Below are 19,411 nucleotides of genomic sequence, written 5' to 3' on the forward strand. Positions count from 1 at the left end.
TTTATCAGTTCAGCTTCAAGCAGAGGCCTCTGATCTTACTGGGTCTCTTGCATCATAGGGTCCTTAACACCACTAACGTCTTGAATAATTTCTTTTAGCGCAGTTTTCCCCAATCAGGGATTCTGTAGCTCGGGAAGGCTTTGCACACTGTGAAAGATTTTGGGTGGGGGACGCGTTTTCATTAAATATGTTTTACGATTATTGAGTTTCGACCCAAACGACAAGCATGTTGGGCCTTATTTAAATTTCAAGTTATGACTTTCTCGGACCCTTCTCAGATGGCTCTGGAAACTCGGGGTTTGGAACACCCAGGCGCCTGTCGGAGAGTTTGGGCCCAGACACCCCAGAAAACGCACCCTGCCTGCTGGTGTGTGGGAGACTCAACCCGAGGGGCCCGGTCCAGCCCGGAAAGGCAGCCTCCGCGCCCGCCGAGTCTCCCCGGAGCTGCCGCCGAAGGAGGCGAGGCCGCCACGAGCGCCCCCGACGCTCAGGTCCCACAGGCCGCGCCGTGCTCAAGTTCCGTGGACCCGGCCAAGAAACTTTGGCCTTTCTCATCCGCCTCGGCTGCGCCAGCCGGTTCCCAGGGTTTCGGCGCCCCCGCCGAGGCTGGAACCACCGGCTCTCCCCGCCGGGCCCATCTGCCTCCCGCTGCCGGGAACTTCCAGGCTGACCCAGGGCGCGCGGCCGCACCCCCTTCTTAGGGCCCCGCTCTTCGCCGCCGGCCCGGGCCCCGACGCACTGCCTCCCGTGACCTTAGGCTTCTCCGGAGCTCAGCTGCAGGACGGGCTGGGCTCAGCGTCTGCCGCGCCCCAGGCCGGGTCCGGAACAGAACCTTCAACTCCCAGCCCTGAGCGCTCCCGTGACCTCCGACCTCCCGCGGAGTGCCCGGGGAAAGTGCGATCCCACCTCGGGGGCTGACTTAGCGTTGGACCTGGAGCCTTGGGGTTCGGACTCCGGCCAGGAGCGCGCATGGGAGTTCGCCGGCGGCCACGGGGCCCGGGCTGGCGGGGCGGATCGGCTCGGCCGCTCCAAAGCGCACCCCGCCTCTAGGCAGATGTTTATTCTGAAAACCTCGGACGCTCGTCTGCTGGGAGACCCGCAAGGCCCGAGCGCTGAATATGTACCAAGGCCCGGTCAATGATCTTTGAAAGCAAAAACATAAATTATCACTCACATCTACGCCGAGGAACAGCTTTAAGGGTGACCTTAATCCGGGAGAGGGCCGGGTGGGGGCTGCGGGAGCGCGGCCTGAGGACGCGGGGTTATGTCAGGGGTTGTGGGGGGCGTCCTCTACGCATCCTGCGGCCCAAAGAGGGCCCTAGGGGACACTCGAGACACCCTCAATCTTCGCGGAGAGTGTCTGCCATTCCAAGGGCCCGCGGGAAGGGAGGTTCCTGTCCCGTGCCTGGCCAGTGCCGAGTCGTCACAGACTCTTACCTATCCCCCAAAGCCGCAGCGCCTTTGGGCTTTACTAAAAGGGCTTCTTCTGGGGGAGGGGGCCAAGAGGAGGTCGGAGGGAAGGGCTCTTCGGTGTTCTGAGAATGGCTAAAACCCGACTTCTCCTGATCAAGGTCCTGGTCTTGGCTTCTACCATTTCCTAAATTTAACCAAAAGAAGCTGCGTCGGTCCAAGAGCTAAACTGTAGTAGGGCGTGGGGGATCAGTGCTTCCCAGTGCCTCGGCCCCACTCCGCAGCTCTTATTCCACTGCCAAAGCATCGCCTCCTGCCCGACTCCGGGGGAGGTCGGCGACCTGGAGACTGTCTATTACGCCACAGTTAACCCAGGTGAATTTCGCGCCGCGTGGCCTCGCTTCGCTACCTACCCAAAGTATCCGCTAAATAAACTTCAAGGGTCAACGTGCAGCAAAATGAAGAACGAGAGTTCATCTTGGGGAAGGGGATTATTCTATCCTATTTTACATACTATCTGTTCCTCTATTGATTTGGTGTGAAAATCAATCCTGTTGATTTTCTACGTTGGATGGATAAAATGGGGGAGAGGGGAGTTCCGTTCAGCGCTTTATAAAGCCACAGACGCACTGTTCTCATGGCCCCTTAATTGCGGCATGTAGGAGCAAAAGCAAACGCTTTTCCAAATTGGTATAATCGACAGATACACAGTCATCAAAAAGGAAGAAGGAAGGACTATCCCGGATAGTTTAATAGTAACAGGAACGAAGATGACGCGAACCCCATCAAATGAAACAATACTATTTTCATTCAATTGATCGCAAAGTGTCTTCAATTAATAACTTGGCACTTATTTAAAAGGTTTAACAGAGGTGAAACTGAAACATTTTGTACCAACAACACGTCATGAAATAACAGCATCTTCTTTTGTTTAAAATAACTTAATACACTAGAAAAAATATGGCAAATATAAATAATTTGTTTTCATGGAGAACAAATAGTTACAAAGCTCAACCGCATAACCAAGTTCAGTTAAAAGAGCTTTTCCTCTTTCTTGTAAATTAGAAGGAAAAAAAAAAACTAAGGAGGCTTTCTAGAGAATTGGGATACAGATTGCTTAGTCCAGAGTACCCCATTTTAAACAGCTACATGAATTGAAGCAAACAAAAAATTACTTTAATATACACCTTTGTGAGATAAAATGCAAATGTTGAAAGTCAACCATTAGTTCACACATTATAGCCAAAATAAACTTTGTTCGTGTGTATCAACATATTTTACACAAACCTAGTGCCTGTATCTAGCTGGGTGTTTTTTAAGGTGAGTGTGACAGGATAGAGAGGGGGAAATAAAGCATGGTCTTCAAACAGGACTTCAGGTAACCAGCAAGAGGGTATACAAGAAAAGGGGGAGGGGAGGGGACTATTACTGAGCGCCTGCTCTGTGTCAGGCACCTTGTGACGCGTTGTACCTTCGTTATTTCATTTAGTCTTCTTGTTTTACTTTTCCTTTCCCCACATTTTCTGCCCGCCTCCGTTTTCTTGGGACAGAGTGTAAAGTTTTTCCCTTCCGACTTTTTTCTTTTGTCCCCCAGGATCAAAGATGGGGCAAAAATATATATGTAGATAGATATACATCAATTTTTAGACGCTTTTGGTATTGGTTTTCATACTGAAGATGAAAATGAAGTAAGTACATGTGCGTAAAGCAGGGAAGGGGGGAGACACCATCAATGGAATACAAGTAACATGCAAACCGGAATTTACTGCCAGCAGTCTGGACAGTTCTGCCATAAGAATTTCTCAGAGAAATCAGTCTGTGGTATCATTTTTGTATTAGTATCATTTTTTCTTCTTGTTTTTATACTCTCTTCCCTCTTCTTGCTCTTCCATTCGTGGTGGTTTTAAACTCAAAGCATCTGATTCAACGTAAAAGGAGGAGGCCCGCCTCTCTTATCAAATTTCTCGTATTAAAGTGAACTTCGCAGAAAAAGGTCAGTTTCAAAACCTGTGAATTTCCCAGCTCCGCACTTTTTTTTTTTAAATCTTAACTCTTTAAATAAGTATACCTCTTCCTTCTGTTTTGCTTTCTTAGCCCGTTTGGGGGGAGGAGGACATACACTTTAAGTTGGTAACTCCCCAACCCCTCTTCTCTCGAGATGCATCCAGGTTATTTTTCCATATTTTTAAATGTATAAAATATTTTAATTTTTAATTTTTTTTGTTCCTTGGTTCTCTCTCCGATTTCAGCCTCTTTCAAATAGCAGTAAGAAATAAGTTCCCTTTCTCTTTTTCTGTTTGTCTTTTCTGCTTTTTCCCCCTCCTTTTTTATTAACAGGATTTTTATTTCTACGCAAGAGTCCATCGTTGCGTCTTTGCCACTAGCCACACTCCGCCGTTCCGCCACTCCCTCGTCCAATCTCCGGACTTTCCAAAACCGGCCCTACAAAGCTGAATCCTAGGCCCTTGAGTAGGTGAATGGTCAGGAGCCACCAAGTCGGTGTGCCTTATGGCATCGCAGGTCCTGCGCAGAGTCCTGCCCTCCGAATTCGAGGGGAGTCCGAGATGCTGAAGCGGGCAAGGGGCGATCAGCCAAGCGGAAGGAGGCTGGGCTCCGAGGTGTGGAGGGGGTGACGGAGAAGCAGTGGGGCGCAGAGGTCGCGCATTCTGCACGCGCGCTGGAGGCGCAACGTGGGCGCTGGCGTCACAGACCCAGGGCGGCCGCGTGCTTTTTGGCTTTCAGTCTGAGATCCGCAATGCTGGAGTTCTTGCTGGTGGTCTTGGCAGCGGCAGCGGCAGCCACAACGGAGGCGGCGGAGGCCGAGTCCGCGGCCAGCGTGGCCAGCGGCAGTCCGAAGGGCGGCGCCGGGAACATCATGTAGGGCGCGTGCGCGGCCAGGTGCGGGTGCAGGTGGTGGTGCGCGTGCGCTACGGCGCTGTCCAGCTGCAGCTGCGCCTGAACCTGAAAGGACAAGGGCGTCACGTTGCAATGACTATCCTAGGGTGACAACAGAATAGAAACAAAGCATTAACGGAGTCCAGCTTGGCTCAGAGGAAGGCTGGGGCGGGGGACGGGAAAGGGGCATTTGGCTGACCTCAGTCTCTTACTGAATCTGGGGAACTACAGGGATACTCCAGTGCCCCTGAGTCTCCGCAACTCAGGGCGGCTTATCTCTCTGGGCCCAGGGGACAGCAACTGCAGGAATGTGGCTGTCCCTTCCGGGGCTGGGCCCATCAGAGGGCGACATTGCTACTGTGCTAAAACATCACCCTCCCCAATAACACTGGTGTACTGGCAAAATGGGGTGAGGCTCTGTTACCCTCCTCTCTTATTGTTGCCATACACATCTTACCTCACTGCTAAAGCCCTGAAGTGGCAACGAGGAAACCACAAAACTGCATTTCACTTAGGGAAATTACTGAATCTTCATCACAATAAACACAATTGCTACTACTTCTAACCTGTACTGCTGTAAGAATTATCTGGGGATCTTGTTTAAATGCAGATTCCAGTCCAAAAGGCCTAGGTTGGGGCCTGAGATTCTGAATTTCTACCAATCTTCCAGGTGTTGCTGATGATGCATACCTGCAGATCACCTTCTGAGAAGTAAGGATCTCCTTTTAAGATTCCCCTCCCATCTCTCCAATCATTCTTTCCAGCTTCAAAAGCCTAGTGTCAAGATACTAGAGTCCTGTGGTGCCAAGAAAGCTAAGATCCCCCCAACACTAACCCTCAATACACTGGCGCACCCATGTGTCTCCTCAGTCCAGGCACTGGTAACTGAAAGCTAATTCATGACTTCACAGTCTGCCATGCAGGGGTCCTGGCTGAGGATGAGGTAGGTCAGACACTGGTTGGGAAGGGATTGTGCCCTTAGGCTTGGAGAGCAGGGAGTTCAGAGCACTGGGATTTCCCAGGATTAAATCATTGCTGCAGGCTGTCCTTTTAAATGTAGTCTTAAAGGTTTCTTTATGGCTAAGAAAGGCATTGCAGAGGCAGGGCATCCCTGGGAAGACCAAGGCAAGGCTTCCTTCTCAACTAGACATGAAGCTTTGTTTGCAGACAGCTTTAAAAAATCAAGTCTGAGTTGGGAGTACTTTTATTTATTTCTTTTTCTTCTGTCAGACACAGTTAATGAAACTAAGAGGTAGAAAATACCTAGAAAAATATTTAGAGAATTGCCTTAGAAACACCTCAGGACTAACCTCTGAATTGGATCTGACAAAATCTTAATCAGAAGGCTTTTGCCTTCCTCTCCCCAAGCTCAATCTTTACTGCATTTTTAAAGGACTGGTTACTGCCCTCAGGCCTCTGTGGGTTTCCCATGAGGACAGAAAGAACTAGACATATGGGCCCCTGACACTCGATAGGTTTTTAAAGGGGAGTAGGTCCACTATATCATCTCAAAATTGATTCTCCAACTGCATGGACACCAACACTGGGGCTTAGAGAGAGGGGATGTTCAATAGTTCAAGCAAACCTCCAGGTCTTTTTACAGTTAAGAACAAGCTGAAACTGGGCTGTACTTGCCTGCTGAAATGGCATCCTTAAAGCACCTACATTGACATAGGGTGCAACTCTACAAGCTTCAAACTGGCTGGCTGCCCCTATAAGGACTCCTATAAAAAATGGGGGAAACAAAACACAATGATGTGAGATTAATATTTTTAGCATTGTTTTCCAGGGTTCCAAATGATACCAAGATAGAACTAATTCCTTAGGAAATGAACGGTTAACTTCCTAAACTACTGCCATAATTAAAATAAATGTAATTTACTCCCAAACTTTAGGACTCTCATTAAGTGCCTTCGGAGCAAATTTTTAAGTAAGGACCATGGTTGTCTTTGGGGAGATTTTTTCTGCATTTATAATAACAATGTTTCCCATTCTCTTTTTACCCAGAATAACAAATGTTCTTTGTCTGAGAAGCATACCTTTATGGAGTTGATTTTCTTGTTTTCTACATTTAGCTCTTCGATTTTGGAACCAAACCTAAAAATTGGAGGGAAAATATAAAACCTAGATGTTATGACTCAAATTTTTTTTAAAAATTACAAGAGTATGATGAAAAAAGAGTAGTGTTTTAGGCATGAATGAGAAGATGTGGCAAGCAACCTTTGAATTCATAGAACAATCTCAATCTCCGATGTTAAAAATGTAAATGAATGACAAAAATAAATTTCATAGACTTTTGCAAGATAAATGGTTTCTTGATATACTGCTATTAGTTCTGGTTTCATCTTTCCACATTACAGAGTTCCCAAGGCCTAAAACTCTCGCTGATACCTGATACCAAAGTGATAATGAGTTTAGATGTTTGCCCAGTAAGACCTGAGACGAATATGCTCATTAATAGCCTGTTATATTAATTAGCTTCATCTTCAAGACAAACCAAACACCAAAGCAAATAGTGACTCTTTTTTTCCTGGGGGCTGGGGGAGGGGGATAAAAGTGAGGGAAGCGGTAATTAGTGTCATAAAAGCCTCACTACAAAGAAGTTTAGGATTTCTCTGTTCCTCTGTGCAATAGAGTGCAGCACAGTAGCAGAATAATTGTGCTATTATCATGATAATCTAATTTGCTTCTATAGAAATAGCCTATTCTTGCAGTTAGGGTAGTAGAGAAGCACCCAGAAAATAGCTCAAAAAATTTTTAAGTATGAAAAAATAAAGACCAGCACTAAAATTCACTTCTTATGATAAAAAATAAGAATATTCTATGAAAGGGGAGTGGGGTGGGGTATGAAACAAGTAACTCCTGGGTACTATTTTCTCCCAGATATTACTTCCTTAAATAAACTTGCCAACTTTTAGAGGTAATATGACAGGTTTTTAAAAATTCAAGTGCAGCTTGTTTTTTTACTAATACAGCATAATGACTGATAGACAAATTAATGTTTAAAAACCATGAAAGTAAAATATTGCTTCTGAGCTTTGTCTTGTTTTTAAAAGGAAGTGTCACAGTCAATGTAAATCTTCAAAAATTCCCCTGCCATTTAGTGTAATAGGAGGGTAGATTTCATGCCAGGGTGGCATCCTTTGTGTAACTCACATGGCCTGAGGCTTCTTGCCTCTTTTTTTCCCTACTAGAGTTGGAACTGAGATACTAATGCTCATAACTGTAATAATTATCATCATGTCTTTAAGGGGTTGCTGAGCCTCTAGAGATCTCAATACACAAAGCAAAGCAGGAGAGGCTTAAAAAGGAAGGCTCCACCGTTGATGCTGTGATGACCAAGGCAGCCTATTATTACTGTTCCCCTTCAACTCCACTGCTCTGTTTTTGTCCTGATCCTATTACAAGATGCGGGGAAGCCCCATAAGAATTGCATAGTTCGCTGCAGATGGTGGTCTCTGCGCCCAGAGACCCAGGGAGTATCTGTTACAGTGATACTTTGTAACAGCTGCAGATGTTCAGGCCTAAAACTGCTCCATGTGTTCAAACAAATAATGACCATCATTTTCTCCTATTTTATTATTTGAGAGGAAATACAATCTGAAACATTTAAATTTGTTCTCTATAAACCTAGGATATGTATGCATGTATGCATATAAATTTTCACCTTAACCACTGCCAAAGCCTACTTTTGCCATTAGGTTCACCATCATGACCAATAAAAAAAAAAAAAAAACAATAAAAAAAACCACTCTTCCGATCCCAACTTCTTCTGGTGTGGTACTTGCTGGGGGTCGGACCTTGAAAATACCAACATTAATCTGTGGGTTGTTTTAAAAACAAGTTTCTGTAGGTTCAGGTTCACTGCCTTGGTTAAATGAGTGAACAAAGAACGACCAAAATGTATTTAGTTCTCCGCTGTGTCACATAGTTTGAGATAGACTGCTAACGGCAGACTGTAAATTTCTGCATTTAACAGTTGCTAATTTTCTTTATAGTCTGTACATCTATAAACCTAATTGGCATATCCGCTTGGCAAACCTAGACCCTGAAGCAGACCCTCAAGGAAACCCAACTCCAGCGAACAAAATATTCGTTGTAACTTTTAAGGCATCCAAAAGATAAAACGTTTTCTGTGGGATTTTTTTTTTAAAGCTTATAAAAGTAGGCCCATTAGGATTAAACCACATTAAAGGCATCGTGAGGCGAAGGGGGTGTGGTTTATAGAAACTCTGGGAGCAAGCCCAGCACAGCTTTCTTCTGCTGGGAACATATGTTGGGATGGGGAAAAAAGGGAGGGGGTCAGTTTAAGACCAAGATCTACTTTGGAAAATAAGACCTCTATTAAAGGCATCCTTTCCTTTCTCACCTCACTCCAGACCCTTGAACCTGCACCCCCGGTGTGTGTCCCAAGAGCCGCCCCTCCAACCCCACCTCAGGTGTGCCCCTCCTCCCTCCGTGGCCCCTGGACCTCCTCACAGCCAGGTACCTGCACTCGGGCCTCTGACAGCCCCAGTCGTTGGCTCAGTTCCTCACGCATGAAGGCGTCTGGGTAGTGAGTCTCATCAAAAAGCCTCTCCAGCTCATTGAGTTGTTCCAGGGTGAAATTGGTTCGACTTCGCCTCTGCTTGATTTTGGTCTGGCCTTCGTCCTCCATCCCTTTCGCATCCTCTTTGCGATCCTTCAGCTCCGGGGACACTGGAGGTGGCACCATAAAGAGGGTCACCCGTACATCCACGAGTGCACACGATCACACACAGAGATAAAAACAACACAAGTCCCTTTAACCAGATTTGTCTCAAGAAGGTTGGAGGATCCTGCTCCCTCCCGAAGTTCCTGTCCAGTCCCTCACCAGGTCAGGAAGAAGAGGATCCTGGAGACAAGCAAAGATCAACTCTGGGTGGCTGCCTACGGGCGAAATGGGCATTCACCCACCTATCCCCTATGCAACTGTGGCCTCAGCTCACCTCACTACCCACCCCACGGTTTCCTGCCCTTCCCTGTGAACACCAAATCCAATTCACTCACCCTCTCGCCCACTCACTCTCTCCCATGCACGCACAGAAATCAAAAGCGCTGAGCCCCGCCCGTCACCGAATGCTGTCCGAGAAGGGAGAAGGGCGCGGTGAGGCCACGCTCTGCGCCATTCAGAGAGTGCTGGGCCATTCTCCGGCCAGCTCTGTTCGCTGATGGCTCTCTGCCTCTCTCAAACTTGCTGGTCTAATTTGATAACATTTGAGCCAAAGGGTTGGGTCGCAGCAGGAGAATAAGACCCTTGTGCTGCTCATTCCTAGGAGTCGCATCCCCAGGCGTTGGGTGCTGACTCAGGGAGCTGGCCAGACCTCACGGACAGCCCACGGGCTGCCAGGCAGTCCCTGTCCCCGTGCCGGACCGGGTCGCTGAGCACAGTCGTCCACGCCATGTTGGCAGCCGGGAGGGTTCGCAGCCCACGCTGGGCCAGAGGGTGAGAGGCAGAAAACCAGCCTCTGGTGGCCCGAGGAACTGACCGCTGCCTCTGTCCTCTCCTTGTCTCTCCCCACTGAAAAAGCCGACTGGACCCTAAACGCTTAAACCCACAGAGATCAACAGGTTCAACAGGAACATTCGCGATTCTCAGTTTCTATTGGTTACTCAAAGCCTTTTCATGCATCCACCAGCTCGGATGTTTAATAAAATATGCATTTTTCTGCTCTGGGTTTGCACACATCCGTTGCTACTTTCCTGTCCTTCCTCTCCTCTCTTTTAAAAACAGAAGCTCTGCAAATGTGAGCATACAGAGACACCCGAGGGACGGGTATATATATATATACATGCCAAGAGGCAGTGATATGGGAAGCTGTATTAACATAAACTGCCCTCTGGAACCTTCATTCTTTGCGCCTGAGTCGGAGATTTGCGTTTTTAAAGTGTCAAAGCTGAGTTTGGGTAGTCGAAGCTGTTTGCAGTTTTTCCCAGGCCAGTTCCTGATCAGCATGGGTGTTAAAAATCATTTCTGGAAGAGCTGGCCTGCAGAGGAATTAATACTCGCCCTGAGCTTGGATATTAACAGTCTTAGGACTTCGTGTGCCCTGGGTTCAGACCCTAACTTGGTGGCCTCGCTCGCTGGTGTACCCAGGGCCTGGAGCTGCAGCTCCACTGAGGCTTCAAGAGGTTGCACTGAGCCCCCAGACCACTATACCAACACTTTCCAAATTTAGGGGGACCTGGTACCGGGTCTTGGGGAAGAAGAGCGTCTAGATCTCAGCTCAGCCTGCCATTCTCACTATGGTGATTTCAAGTGATGCCAGCATTTCTATTTCTCAGAGTTCGTTTTTTGTGGACATATGTCCTTCCTCCCCGAAAGAAGTGGATAACATTATAGCAAATATTCATAGCCAAGTTAGTAAGAAAATATTTTCCACTAATAGTGCAATGAAATTTAAATATGAAAACACACTCTTCAGATTCTGCCAAAGTGATGAGAAGGCTCTAATTTGTGTCATCCACAATGGATACCTCTCAAACTTTTAGGACTTCAAAGAGAAAGATGTCCACATTTCCAGCTGGTTAATTGACTTAATATAACCTTTATTTTGCCCCCAAATTCCACTTATTGGCCTAAACAGGAACAGACCGTGTTATAAACAACTTAATTGCTTGCTTAAATATGTGATTCTACGCATGTCACATATTTCCTTAATTGGAAAAATATGGCAGCACACCAGTTACTGCGGGGACCAAGTGCCAAATTAATTTTATTGTTGAACTCCTTTGAATTGGTACAGTACGCTCCACCATTTAGATAAAGCCATTTCCTAACACTTTGCTGGCACCAGAGGATTCCGCCCCCCCCCCCACACCCGCCGCCCTGCACAAAACCAGAGTACTGAATGATGCGAAGCAGTGACGGAATTGTGTAAATACTACCCCCCCCAAAACGAGAAGCCTAACACGTCTCCCAAAATAAACAACATACGCTGGACCTTTGCCTGCTTTGACCTCGTTCTACCTTCACAGCTCAAAGAGAATGGGGAGTTTGGCCCCTAAAATCCAGTAATCCAGAGTCTTCCGCGGAGTTCTAGTCGTTCTTAGAGGCTGCCCGAAACCCAGAGGCGACCCGAGGGTGACATTTTCTCTCTTTCTTTCTCAGGCCTACAAAAGGGGTTTCCCGCAAACTCCGCGCTAGATGCTAATCGTAATCCCGCCGCTTGGCCCAGCAGCGGCCAGTATCCCCGCCCGCCTCCGGGCCAGCGAACTTCCCCAGCCGCCCTCGGGCCGTCTGGGCTGAGGCCCCATCCTCTCGCCGGTGAAAAATGCTTTTCGGTGGAATGGGAATAGCGGGAGCATCTGAGAAGGGCGCGCACAAACCCACACACCCCCTCCCCACAGACACTCGGACCCCACCCACGACCGCGCACACCACCGGACACCCACCCCTCCATCACAACTCCAGCTCCCAAACTGGGATCCAGGGGCCCTCTTCGCGCCCCGCCACCCACCCCGCGGGGCCTCGGGGTCTTCTCCCGCCTAAAAGGAGTCGGGAAGGCGGGAAGGGGAACCGGGGCCGGGGGTCAGGCCGTTACCCTCGGTGAGCCTCGGGCTGCCCGGCTCCCTGCTCCTCTCGGCGGCGCCCATGTCCAGCTCCCGGACGGGAGAGCGCCCTCCTCCAGCTCCTCCGCCCGCTCCTCCTCCTCCTCCTCCTGCACCTCCTCCGCCTCCTCCGCCTCCGCCTCCTCCTGCGCCGCCGCCTCCGCCGGCCGCCCGGACTGCCGGGCTGCTGCGGTCGTCGCGGCCCGGCTCCGCGCCGCCGGCCGGATCCTTGGCCCCGCGCAGCGGCCCGCTCTCGAGCACCTCCCGGTAGGTGATCGCTTCTTTCTTCTCCTTCACTTTCTGGTCAAAAGACTTGGAGACGAACGCCGTAAGTTCTTCCATCGCCGCCGATGCCCGTCAGCCCCGCGCTCAACCTCTCACAGCCGAGCCCCGCTCTTTTTTTCCTTCTTCTTTTTTTACTGCTCCAGCCCCCCCAATAATAACACATCAATGGGGCAGGGGGTGGGGGTGGAGAGGAAGGAGGAGGAAGAAAGAAGAAAAAGAAGAGAAGGAAGAAGAAAGAGAAGTAGAAGGAGAAAAAGAAGTAAGAAGAGGAGGAGGAGGAAGAGTGGGGGGGAAGGGGAGGAGGAGGAGGAGGAGGAGGAGGAAGAGGGAAGGGGCGGGGGCCGGCCGAGGGAAATATGAACGGATGCTTCCCCGCCGGAGCGCGCTTGTCCACTGTTAAGATCTTTGACAATTCTTCCTGCCGGGAGTTCAGATCTGATAGCAACGCTGCGCTTGAAGTCTCACTATTTATACTTCGCCAAGGCCGCCCCTTGTTCTGAGTAAATTACCTCCCTTCGTAACTCGGAGGGAGCCCCTTCCTGGGGAGCACCCGCGACGCTACCTGGAGGCGGGGGTGGAGAAGTAGGGGTTAGAGGGAGAGAGCGAGAGGGAGAGAGGAGAGGGGAGGGGGTAGAGAGAGGGAGGGGGAGGGGGAGAGACAGAGAGAGAGAAAGAAAGAAAGAGAGAAAGAGAGAGAGAAAGAAAGAAAGAGGGAGAGAGATGGAGATTGATTAAGCCACAGTCAGAGCAGTCTGGGTCTGGAGTGGGAGGGCAGGCAGCGAAGGGGGCCGAGAGGGGGCGGGAAGAGGAGGCAGGTCCCAGACCGTCCGGGTTTTCAGATAGCCTCGGCCGCCTGCGCACTTGGCCATTAATCCTAGATTGACAAGAATCCCTAATTAATTTAATTAGGCGTGGATTTTGCGTTGGTGTCAAGACTTAGTTAAACACCGGGGAGCTGGACCTACTCCGCCGGGGCGTGGCCAAAAGGAAACTGACAAGTGCGCGGCTGCCGGAGTGAGTCCGGTATCCCGACTCCGCGGCAGATCCCACTTCTGCCCGCGTCAGGGGGCCGCGGAGCTGCTCCGGGCCGCATAGCTGCCCGGCGTCCCTAGCCTGCGGCAGGCGCCCCGCAACCCGATGCTGCATCCTGACCCGGTATTGCAATTCTGGTTCCCGCTGCCAGCCTCACGCCACCTACACCTCACAGCCCGGCATCCTGGCTTCACGACCTGCCCAGAATCAGGGTCCTCTGCAGCTCATTTAGAAGCTTCTCGGCCCGCAGCCGGCGCTGAGCCTGGGTCTTCACCAACCTCTTGGCGCTGCGGGATTTGTGATTCACCCCACGACTTGCGTCCTGGAGCCCAAGTTGACTCCTCTACGGACAGCCCCGCTCATAGGGCCGGTCGATTTAACACATTTCCCAAGCAGCTGTTCCCTGACAGATGCCATTTTAAAGTGTTTCCTTAGCGCCCGATCAAGGACAGTTAGACTTCGTTCCCTCTCTGAGGTTTCAGGACACTCATCTCATCTCCCTTGTAACTCCCTGTATCCCGACCCCTCCCAACATGAACTGCAGGAGCACTTTTTTAGCCTCCCGGGAAACATTCTATAGTTGATTCCCTGATTTTGAAAGCAAGTGATTATTCCTTTTTGAGTTTGAGAAAAAATCGAGGTTAAGTATGTGCCTCTTTTAATTTTATTTATTGTGTACTATTCAAAAAGAGATACTCTTGGGGAGAAAAGACTCTCAGTCTCTGTCTGGACTATTTTAATCGAAACAGTTATGTAGAATGAATGTCTATATTCCTGAGTCATTTCTCTGTATTGTGCAGCTTGCTGTGAGAAGTGTGGCCACATATGTATCTCACAGAAGCATATTTACATATGGAAAGTTATATTATTTGAGTGTGTAAACAAATATACCTCTTCAAGTGTATCTTTGGGGACGTTTTCAAGTAATCTGAATGTTAACACGGGCTAACTGTTCATCGAAGGTAACTTGTTCATTTTCTTGGATATACTACTCAGTAAAAATAAAAGCAATTACATAACTTTGATATGTATATTTTTCACCCATTGTTTAAGGCATCAGCACTAAGTTAACAAATAATTTGAGAAGTTCCATCAAAGCAATCTGAAACACTTGTAAAAGAACATAATTAAAACTCAATATATTAGTGTAAAGAGGCTGTTCATAACCGTTATACTACACTACTCTTTAGATTAAAATGTTCACATTTGGCAAACTTAATATGGAAATCACACTTTTAAGAAATATTACTTTGCCTTTTTTCTCTTTATTTCTGAAGTTATCTTTTGTTCTTAAAACATTTCACTTATTGTTACTTTTAGGAGAAATAATTAAAATCTTTACATTTCCAGTGCAATAGCTTTTAGATATAATAAATTATATGAGTGCTTCATTTTATTTACCCTACAGAAGAGGGTAAACTCACCCAAAACTCACACTTTCCAAAGTTATATGAATTTAGGAACATGATTTTACTTTATCTGAGGTTGCTATTTATAACTGATTTAATTTTGATTTTACCAGAGGGGACTAAACATAGAACTTTAATCTTTTATGGAAATCTGTTTTTAAGGTGCCTTAGCAGAATGACCAGAAAGAGCTATCAAACTGAGGTGTTAAATACTTTCACAAATAGCTCCAAAATAACCACTTCAGAAGTCCAGTAAGGAATCAAGAGACTCACCAGCTACTTCTTTGCCATGACTTCGAAGTCCGATATCAAATTCCATCTACTGGGCTTGAGGGAAAGATTACCGCTTTAAAGGTAATCAGGGAAGGCTTAGACAATCATAGTGATTCACACCAGATAAAATTTCCTGGCACATTGGCTCTTTGTATATTTAGGAATAGTGGTGTTGATATCAGATGGAGTTATGAGAGATTTGCTGTGTCTGACTACGGGCTCCACTGGCCTAAGGAAAATCTAGGTTAAAAACAACAACAACAACAAGATTTTGAAATCATATGCTAATAAATACTCATGAAGTTCTAATTATGTTGTTTCGTTAAATAGTAAATGTTTTCTAGAAACAGGATATTTCAAAGTACGGTTTTGGTAAAAAAAAAAAAAAAAAAAAAGATAGTAAAGCTCAGTTGACAGCCTGCAGACAGATATACAAGTTCCAATAAAATTCAGGACCCCAAGGGTACCCCAGTTCTTGAATTATTTAAAATAAACATGTAGTGTTGTAGTTAAGTTTCAAAATGGTCCCTCAAAACTGATTATTCAAGGTACAGTCATTTATGACAAATATATTTCTAGAGCTGATTTTCACCATCTCAAATATCTGTAGAAAACTGTAGTCTGGTTATCTAGCAGTTGTGAATGAACTGGATGTCACGGTCAACCCAAACCAAGGCCAACAGTTTTTTTCTTCCACCTCAATATTTTTGCGTACTTATAGTAAATAAGGAAAAAAATGATGTTTATGCAAGGACAGATAAATAATGTAGTATGAGTTACAGAAAATGCTGAATCGCTTTCATTCCTATTGGTGTAAATAACAACAAAAACCTAATAATTTCTCTTTCAGAGGAAATGTCTCCGTGCCCCGGGCAACCTTTTCCCACTCCTCTACTAACCAGTTACTTTAATGTGAGAAATTAATTTGCACCCAACCTGTGAGTGCCTTCACCTTCAAGGCAGAAGAAACACCTAGTTTTAATGCATTTTTGCAAATAAATCATTACATTTTAATCACACAAGACTCTGTACAGACACACTTCCATGATTTATTATTGTTGGGCGAGTTTCCTCCTCCCCCAGCTTGAGATAACCAATTTTGCTACGTGGGGGGTGTTTTAAACATAACTTCCTACGATGCAGACTTGTTTACTGATTATCTGTGACGATAACGACGATTACCAAGGCAATAACACTCTTCAGTCCCCACCTTTATTGCTTTTTGGTTATAAGGAAATCAAATAAGCAAGCAAGTAAGCAAAACCAACACCAAACAAAAAATTGGCGGCGTGACAATCTATTCCCTCGGCACTCCTAACGCCTGACAGCCTCCATCGATGCACTCGAAAGCTCGGCTGAAGCAGCCTGGCGCTGGAACCAGGAAGGCGCTGAGCTTAAACTGAAGCAAGTTCGGAGGACGCCGGCAGCACCCCGATTAGAAGAAACGTTTGCAGGTTTGTGGCGCTTGCAAGTCGAGGGGAGGTGTGATCCCGAAGGCGGGGAGCCAAGTGATGCCCCCCATCGGGGCCTGGGTGGAGGCGCCCGCGGCTGCGGCGTTCTGAGGCCCTGTTCTGGCGTGAGGCGGCGCGGGGCCTGGCTCGGAGAGTCTGGGTGGCAGCAGGGGGGTGGGCGGTGGTCCTGCGGCGTGCGGAGCAGTTCAGTGCGCATGCGTATCGCACCTGGAGTTTTCTGACTCTCGAGGTCGAAGTTAGGGCCTTTAGGGTGGTGGTCGGCCCTAGATTGGTGCGAGGTCGCAGGCCTCTGGCTAAGCCCTCCGTCTGGAGGTGGTGGTGAGAGACTTAGCCTGCCTTTCCTCTCCTTCCCAGCTCACTGATCCCACCCCATCCCCACTGATCGCTGCTTTTGGGTTTTGGAGCCAGTCTTGCAGTAAGTGCGGGATTGCTTTGTCAGTAGCCCTAGGTATGGTGCTGAAAGAAAGATCGCTACCCGGTGCAGCCTGCCCCACCCACTCTGCTGTCCGTACTTAAGATACACTTTTCCTTCCAGCCCCCCCCCCCCCCCCATTACTTCTTGCTCCCACTGGCTTACTGAGAGGTGAGATGGTGCAGGGTGAAATAGACTTTTCTTCCTCAAAGTAATCCCTGTAAGCACTCAGTTTCCCAGACTTCAGGACTTGGGGCCTTGTGAACTTAGACCAAGAGCACGTGGTTACCCTTAAACTCTGTTTACTTTGGTGAGAGGTTATAATGCACTATTACAAATGTTGACTGCTTTTGATTTTAGGTCAACTTTCAGTTAATTTCTGTCTCAGAGATTATATATTTTTAAATGCACACTGGAGGCCTAATAATTCCCTCCCTCTCACCCTCCCTCCCTTTCTTTTGCATTGTCAGAATTAGTAACCTATTTGTAAATCAACTAGACAGGCCCTAGGTAGCTAAATAAATTCAGATGTCTTGTGTTGTCACAAAAAAGTATTCAAGTTGTCATCTTTGCACTTAGACGTAAAAGCTCTAAGTGAAGGAGATAACGCAGAGTTCTCAGGTTTAAGGTCTGGAGCAGGTGATCCAGTTGCTACCTTGTTGGGAAACTGGGTATCTTTTGGGAGCCCCTCTAGCCTTAGAGTCTATAAATATTCACTTTCTTTGCAGGCAAAGATTTCCTGCTAAGTGGTAGCACTTTATTACTCTATGTTCTTCAATAAGAGAGCTAAAAATGTTTGAAACCGAAGAACATCAAGGCAGCTGGCATCTGTTAATTACCTTACTAACTTTACCAGTCTCAGGAAGGAGTTGTGTTATGAATTGCAAAACTTATGTAGTGAATGTGTTATATTAGATGTGTAGATATATTTCCTACTTTCATTACCAAACCATTGGGGAAAAGTCCCATGACCAATAAGCTTTAAAAAAAAAAAGAAACAAAAAGTGTATGCTTGTCTGTAAATTTTTAGTTGTTATGGGAGGAGTGTTTTGACAACTATCTCTTTTGAGTTTTGCTTTGTTCTGCGTGTTATGCTAAAATTTTACCTCAGTTCTTTTACTGACTTTGTATGGTTCTATACTTCTTTGTGGACATCTTATGCTAAATAGTATTAACCCCATTTTTACCTTTCTCTATCTCTGAGGTGGAATTTCCATTCAAATGACTGCTCTTTTTCCTTTTTTTGGGCTAAGTGTCCAAGATCAAAAAAGTTATAGTTTGATAATACTAATGAATTAGTAGAGAAATAATTATAAGTTGTCATGTCCTCTAGGAATATTTGTTTTTCTTAACTGCCTGTTTTCTGAAAAAGATTACTATTTCTTATACCTTTATTATAACTGGACAAAGGAAGTACTTATGTATGCCTTTGAGCTCTCTTCTGAATGACCACATCTTGGCTCCATATCTTCCATCAGTCACCTAAACTGTGCAATAAGATGTTTTTGTAAATTAATGTCCTACTGTAGTCATTACCTGTCTTGGCTTCAGTCCTGTAGTAGAAGTAGTTGAGTAAGGTTCGAAACCATGAGACCAAACCAGGACATACTAGAGACTAGAGTGAGAACAGAAACCAAGAGCTGTAGGAGTCCTGTCCCTATGTCTTTTCTGCTTACAGATTGATTGAAAAATTGTGAGCTTGTGGTACAGTATTTCTAAAAATCTGTGCTCAGTCATCATTGCTCTTACCAGAAAGAGCTGTTAATGTGTCTTTGCATGCATTGCACCTTACCAATAGAGTTAAATATAAACAGTTCTTTCTTACTGGGAGTGTAAAATATAAATTGACCACCATGACTTGCATGAACAAATATATTCATCTGCATGCTAGGAACATTATGGAATTCCAGAATAAGTATACGAGTATATATCTCAGTTAGTGAGTAAGAAAGAGTTCAGCACCTGTCATTGATAGAGAAGACAATTTTCGGATCTACTTCTGATTTGCTCTTAGTGTTTGCTTCCTTTTCTGAAAAATTTTTGCAGTTAATAAAGAAATATGGACTTCCTTTTCTGAATAAATATTTGAAGTTAACTGTAATAAAAAATATGGTGACTTTGTGCTTTGTCTTACTGAGATTAATTAGTACTTCGGTGTAATTTTTCTGAAATGTAAATACATCACTTAAAAATATTTATAGTTTTGTGAGAATGGTTTTTTAGCCTTGTTTTACTTGGCTCCTATAAGGGAGGATTTTGTATCTCCCATTAACTTTTCTGGGTTAAATGTAATTGTCTATTATGGATGAATTATGTTGTTTGAAATTAAAACAAATAAAAATGTATACCAACCCTCCCATTCTCTCTTTTCTTGGTCACCAACAAGTTACATAATTAGATGTGTGTTCGTTTCTTTTTTTCCCTACTTCTTCATGTCTTCCATAGGGATTTAATACGTTGGACAAGAATGGAGAGTGGAAACGACTGTAAGCTACCTTAGAGCAGTGGGTCTCAAACTTTTTAGTTTTAGAGTCTCTACATTCTTAAAAATATTGAAGACTGCAAGAACTTTTATCTACGTGGGCTATATCTATAAATATTGCCTTAGTAGTAATTAAAACAAAATTTTGAGATGTTTATTGATCCACTTACAA

At 46.2% G+C, this 19,411-nt stretch overlaps 2 protein-coding genes across 3 annotated transcripts in view; one reads left to right on the forward strand and one right to left on the reverse strand.

Annotated features, from left to right (window-relative positions):
• Nucleotides 1–2,143: 2,143 nt before the first annotated feature.
• Nucleotides 2,144–12,413, reverse strand: SHOX2 (short stature homeobox 2). 2 transcript variants are annotated; one of them, XM_028505236.2, is made up of 5 exons: nt 11,868–12,413; nt 8,795–9,003; nt 6,345–6,402; nt 5,941–6,029; nt 2,144–4,407 (listed from the first exon to the last, which is right to left on the reverse strand). In XM_028505236.2, the coding sequence occupies exons 1-5, from the start codon at nt 12,214–12,216 to the stop codon at nt 4,114–4,116; spliced, it is 999 nt and encodes a 332-aa protein (XP_028361037.1). In that variant the 5' UTR covers nt 12,217–12,413; the 3' UTR covers nt 2,144–4,113. The 2 variants fall into 2 exon arrangements, with proteins under 2 accessions (XP_028361037.1, XP_028361038.1); XM_028505237.2 differs by having other exon boundaries at nt 2,144–4,371; nt 11,868–12,411.
• The window catches only part of RSRC1 (arginine and serine rich coiled-coil 1), a 333,501-nt gene continuing 326,141 nt past the window's right edge, over nt 12,052–19,411 (forward strand). Inside the window, exon 1 of the mRNA XM_036017604.1 lies at nt 12,052–12,141. The gene's annotated coding sequence lies outside the window, so the exon portion shown is untranslated. The remainder of the gene's footprint in view (nt 12,142–19,411) is intronic.

This window comes from Phyllostomus discolor, chromosome 2 (assembly GCF_004126475.2).
Source record: "Phyllostomus discolor isolate MPI-MPIP mPhyDis1 chromosome 2, mPhyDis1.pri.v3, whole genome shotgun sequence".
Lineage (NCBI taxonomy): Eukaryota > Metazoa > Chordata > Mammalia > Chiroptera > Phyllostomidae > Phyllostomus > Phyllostomus discolor.